The sequence below is a fragment of the Genypterus blacodes genome, unplaced genomic scaffold (assembly GCF_046128005.1).
Source record: "Genypterus blacodes isolate CSIRO-AG114 ecotype Tasmania unplaced genomic scaffold, CSIRO-AGI_Gbla_v1 ptg000195l_1, whole genome shotgun sequence".
Classification (NCBI taxonomy): Eukaryota; Metazoa; Chordata; class Actinopteri; order Ophidiiformes; family Ophidiidae; genus Genypterus; species Genypterus blacodes.
Window position 1 is genome coordinate 1,008,675 of NW_027466995.1, and position 6,000 is coordinate 1,014,674.

At 42.1% G+C, this 6,000-nt stretch overlaps 1 protein-coding gene across 1 annotated transcript in view; it reads left to right on the top strand.

The window, feature by feature from the left end:
* Positions 1-5,374, top strand: part of dntt (deoxynucleotidyltransferase, terminal) — a 53,012-nt gene extending 47,638 nt beyond the window's left edge. The window contains exon 11 of the mRNA XM_076169280.1: positions 5,288-5,374. Coding sequence (XP_076025395.1) covers positions 5,288-5,374 — 87 coding nt within the window. The remainder of the gene's footprint in view (positions 1-5,287) is intronic.
* The last annotated feature ends 626 nt before the right edge of the window (positions 5,375-6,000 follow it).

The following is a 6,000-nucleotide window of genomic DNA, read 5'->3' on the forward strand; positions in this document are numbered from 1 at the left end:
AGGAGTTGTTCACTTGGTAGTTGAGTTTGCAAAGTTGTTTCACTTTCAGAGAGATTTGAGTTGAAGCTGTGGGGTGGAGATTTGTTTCTCCTATGGTGATATGACTCCAGAGATTTTGGCTTGTACCATCAAGAAAATGTTTAGTGAAAATCCACAGACAAAGCTCATATTTTGCCAAATATGCAATTATAATTGAGCAGAACTGGAATGCTGAGGCGGCAGCATCCGATCACACTGACTGGGGCAGGGAGCAAATTGATCATGCAAAACTAGGCCCTCTTCAACAAACCAATTAATTATTTATGGGCTTCAGTGGAGCAGAGAAAGTTAATTTATTGTTATCATTAGAAGAGAATTCTGTTTGGGTCCATATGAGGAGGAGTCAAGCAACAATTACAGGCTCTAGAGAATAAACAGAGTTTGATACTCCTGCTGCAGCAGTCAAAAAGTTCAACTACAGAGATAAACTTCAGGGATTTGATCAAATCTAAAACAAATGATATACAAAGCAACAGGTAATCATCAAGCCAATCAGGACAGCCGCCTAATGCAGCAAGGACATAGTTTAGATCAGGAGGAAGAATAATCCTTATGTCATTTAAATACTTTCAGTGATATTAAATACACAGTAGGATAAATACAGAAGAATAAGATCTCCATAAGGAAAAGTAGTTTTAAAACAACTCTGTAAACAGATCTTAATAAGAATGCAGCAAATATTGTGTGATGAAAACTTTTGCGTCAGGTTTTCCAGACTAGTCTCGGACAAACTTTTATTGAAAAACGTATTATGCTTATTTTGAGTCGATATGGGCTTGTCATAGATTTGTGTATGAGCTGATATACGTATGCGCAAGAACTTGCAATTCATGAATGCAAACTGCAATTCAATGAATAATTAATAATTGTTTTTCAAGTAATATTCATTCTCCAAAATATATTTCTTGTTCACTGTTGCTTTATTATATTTATATTCTAATGTCTTTTCATTAGAATCTAATGGAGATGAAGAGCAAAGGAAAAGTCTGGCCGCTGATTTACATAACATACTGATGAAATAAGTTATAAATTGTCATTGCTTTGTCCCAATGACAATGATATGGAAATTGAAATATTAATTCAGATGCGTCAAAGTTTGACTTTTTCCACATAAGGAGACTGAAAAATAAACACCGAGCTGTAATTAAACTTCCCTCAAACCTTTTGTTGTGTCATTTCATTACCTTTGGGCAGCTTAATCAACTCAATAACTTTAATTTGCAAATGTTTACTCCTCCACAGGAGCAAAAAGGCGTAACCCCCGACAACTGAACTGTCAACTGAACATCTCACGGTTTCTGATTAGGAATTCATTATTTGGCACGCATCTGCCTCTCTGCCCAGCGTATGAGCTGATTAGCAAGTGGAGGAAGGATGGGGAATGACGATAACACTCAGCTCAATAGCTGTTTTATGGGCAGCCGTGCTTTATGATGCCTGCACTAATTGCTGGTGTGATTAGTGAGGTGTCTGTGCCCTCTGTGGTTGCTCAGGTTGTCCTGTGAACTGAGCTCCTGCAGACCGCGGCGCAGGGGAAGCGTGGGCGTGTGGCGGATCGTTGCAGGGGGAAGACACAGGGGCATAATCGACTTCCCACTTTTTCTGCCCCCGTCAGCCCTTTCCTGTTCGCTGCAATAAAGACAAATTAACTTAGAGGCAATCAAAGGTTGTTTTTTTGTTTGATGTCTTGGCAATAAGGTTATTTATTTGTGACAGCAAAGAGAGGAAAAAAGTCCCAATGAAAGATGAAAGAATGTCTGAGATCATTGATAGGCTGGAACGTCAATTTCACTATAAATCCGTTGAAAGTACACGTTGTAAATGATTCTACGCTCTTATACTTTATGTCTCCTGTACGCTGCTGTGATTGAGCAGATGGTCAGAGCTGAATGTGTGATATCCGTGCTGCCACTGAGCTCTGCTTTCACACACATTTGCCTACGAGTGAGTTTGTTTTGTGGATTTCCATGGTGTCCAGGCCGTGTTTGCATATTTCTGTGCGTGACCTTTAGCTTGGTTCTTCTTAGCAGGCTTTGTTTCCTTTTGCTCTCACTATGAATATACAGCGCGCAGTCTCTTATGTAAATTAGTGGTCGGGATTGCACTGCTTATATAAGACAGTTCATCACATTTCATACCTTTGACTTTCCTTATCTTCTACTCATCGACTCTCAGTAGAACCAAGCCAGAGTTGGACTGCATGTGTGGATATAATGTCAATGTTACTAAGAGATATAATCTATAAAATAACTCTTTTCGCAATATCCAATATACCTGTCAGCTTCTTCAGCCCCGCAGTTATTACTATTCTACCGTCTTTACACTTTACCAAAACAATAACATTTTATTGGATTGAACCGAAACAAATTTTCAGAGAAACCAACATTATACGTTACAGATACGAGGTCAAATCAGGTTATAATGTACATTTACATGCATAAAATACTGGGATTTTTGTCTGTACATGTGATTTTGGCATAAATTGTAAGTACGATTGTAGAGGACAATTACAAGCGTATGGACTGGTCACATGGTTGAGATCAATCTTTGTCAACCAATCTAATTATAGTGTTTACGTTCCATTAGAATTTTATTTTCTTCTTTAAAGTTTTAATGTGCTTGTAAACCTACTGATCATTTGTACTTGATACATCTTTGGCTCATTGGTGTTAACAATGAACTTCATGTCAACATCCATCAAAGGGTTATACCCTCTCTCTCTCTCTCTCTCTCTCTCTCTCTCTCTCTCTCTCTCTCTGTCCCCCCTCTCTTGGCTTGGAGCTGGGCAGGCAGCCATGTCCATCAGTCCCATCCATCAAGCGGTGGGCCGGGTGGCAGCGAGACGATGACAGGCAGCAGAGAAGGGGCAGATGTTTTTGCAGGAACTGATATATGTTCACATCCACAAGGGATGTCATTATGCGGCAGACAGAGAAACATGCAGCCGATTAGCCAGCTTATTAAGTCAAGGACACCATCTTACAGTAACACTGACAGCTTCCGTTCTGGTTTATGAAACTGCTGCTGCTTGCCACTCACTGAGAACCTGAACCTCAGTCAGATGACCTCTAGTTATAATTAACTGCGGCAGTGTTCTTGCACTTTAAGCTCATTGTGATACACCACAAATCTCAGGAATAATGCTGCTTTGGCCACTGGAAGTGTTGTTGTTTTGCCGCGTATGCCTGGGGGGCAAAACTCTGTGGTACAGAAGGTTGGTGGATTTATCTCTCAGAGAGCCCAGTGTGTTGTGCAAAGTAAATAAAGCAGAGTTTTTCCCACAGGCCATGTAAGGATTGTACGAACTAAGAAGCGTGGACACTGCAGCAAAGATTGCAGGGCTTTGGTCCTGATCCTGGACAATGGCTAAATTGGTAGTATCTCCTTTCTGCTGTGTGTTTTGTTTGTCGAGTCTCCGGTGTCGACTCCTCACACCAGTCAGCTCTACCAGGTGGACAAATCGTGCCTGCCTCTCTTCAGACATAAACTTGAGTCTGCTCTCTGTCTTGTTTTCTTTCATGCTTACTTCCCCGCTTCTCCCTTTTATCAGTACCGACCTGAATCTGTGAGATACAGTTTTGCTTGCAGTGTCATAAATTGCAGCAGTATCTATAATTGCAGCCAACTGTGTGTACATTTAATGAGTTTTCAGTGGTGAGAGGGTTGTGATCACAGAGAATAATTGAGGCAGTTGTGAAAGGTTGATGAAGTTGGATGAAGCACTAGATCTGCATCTCATTGATATTTAGCAAAAGAACACCAAAACAAACTGACAGACATACAGTCGGGACATATTATCACCTTATGAATAAGCCTGATATGTTATCAAACAAATGCCTGCTGACAGATCTGGCAGTTACACATAATTAAAAATCCCTTTGAGTTGTGGTTCTTTCCAGGTCACAAATCAGTCCAATATTCATACTTTTGGTCTCCACTTACTCCTGAGAAACAAATCTGTTTCCTGCTGCCTTCTACTGTTGGAAACAGCTTGATGAAGCAGCTCAAGCCATTCTCACACCTACAAGGTTTGTCTGGTTTAATCAGACTAATCTAGTAGGTAACCTTTTCCCCCTTAGTATGATTCATTTGTGTGATTCTGAAAGTAGCAATTGGTCTTGGTTGCAGTTGTTTCGCTCCTCAAACTGCTCGTCTTACAACACCTGATCAGACTGAAATTTGGCCCAAACTCGCAATCTCACTTTGCAAACTAAGGGGTTAATTTTGTGCCTAATTCATACAGTGTAAGTCTGCGTTAAGACTCGGCTGTAGAGTAAATTTACTGGGAAATTAGGTGAAAAGAGCTCTGTGAGAAATGCTTCACAGAGCTGCAGAGTCTGGAGATAATTCTCTGTTTCACATTACAATAAGTTGCTGGATTCAACGTTAATTCCAGTAAAAGTTGATTTTAGGGACATTTTCATCATTTTATGCTTAAGGCTAAAGTAATTTCTCTCCCTTACAATGCTCAGCTCATGTGAGAAACCCTAACCTGACTATATGCAAGGCTAATTTTAATGACAACCCAAATGCAATCGGAGAGAGCACAATTAAAGGCAGGGATGAAATATGCAGAGCTTCATGCCATGTGGACCCAAACCACCCTGCCACATGCTGAAGCTGTCACTTGCGTTATAAATAGCAAGCAGTGGCAGTAAAGGGTTTTTTTCTCTCCACATCTTCTCGCAACTGCTAGTTGGACTGAGCTGTCTGGCCCTTCGGCTGCCAGTGGAAGCTTGAGTGCTCTTCCTTTTTCCTCCCCATCTCTTTGCAATGTGTCAGGTCCAGTTTAGCTCTTGAAGTCAGGATGTGTCAGAATCACAGCTCTCTGTCTTCTCTCTCTCTCCCAAGGTGAGTCAGGCCTGGTCGCCGCCCCTAAAGAGACGTGGGCCCATCACACGCCGTTGGTAGACAGCCAACGGTTAATAGCCCTGTCGTGATTTGTCAGGGAAAATACTCATCTCCTGTAGAGTGCAATCACTTAGAGCAAGGTTGGAGTGTTTATGGTGGACAGTCAAACGTAAATCTGTACCGTCATGGCATGTTTAAGCCTTGGAACAATCTGTGAAAATATTATCCCTAATTGATATCGACAGTTTCAAGTGCGGGAGTTTAAAGTTAGCACACGACACTTTAATGAAAATGATCATCAAATAGGTGAGAAGGTTGTAAACTGTCTGCTCTGATGACAAATTCCTGTACATCTCTGAAAGTCACTGGGCTTTCTGTTGGTTTGTCCTCTCTGTAGAAACAGTTCCTGGAAGCAAACGATGAAAAGGACATCTTCGCCCATCTGGGTCTGGAGTACACGGAGCCTTGGCAGAGGAACGCGTAGGCCTCCGCTCCCCGGCTGGATGATGATAGCCTACACGTGCACCAGTGTTTATCCCATCTGCTTTCTGTCTCGTCGGCTCTCCTCCACTTCCATTTCAAAGAGCTTTTGATTTTCCATACAATTTGGTGTTGCTGCTGTTACTGCTGTTGTTATCTGAATGAGGCATAATTGTGTGTTAGCAAGTGAACTCTCTCCTATACTATTCACACTTTGCTCGTCTCCCAAGTTCTATAATCATTCACAGAACATAAAAGGAAATCAGCCGACGTATATCACCCGGGGTGCCTGCAAGGTGGAGGGGAGGGAGTTTGAAAGAAACCGAAGAAAGTAAAGAGAGATGAGTGACCATACAGAGGGCGAGAGAGAGAGAGAGAGAGAGAGAGAGAGGAGGGAGGGTGAGGGAGAGAAGACAAGAAAAGATGATAAAGGCGAGGGAGAAGGGAGCTTTGCCGAGCAAAATGTTGTAATCACCCTCCTCCTGGCAGGAAAGTGCTCGGCGTGAAGCTGAGCCAGGTCTGCGGGGAATTGAGCAGCGGGTAATGAGCTTCAGATAAAGAAGCGCTCGGCGTCGCCATTTAGCCTCCATTTAAGACTGCGTCCACTGGAGATCATTTAGTTGGCATTCT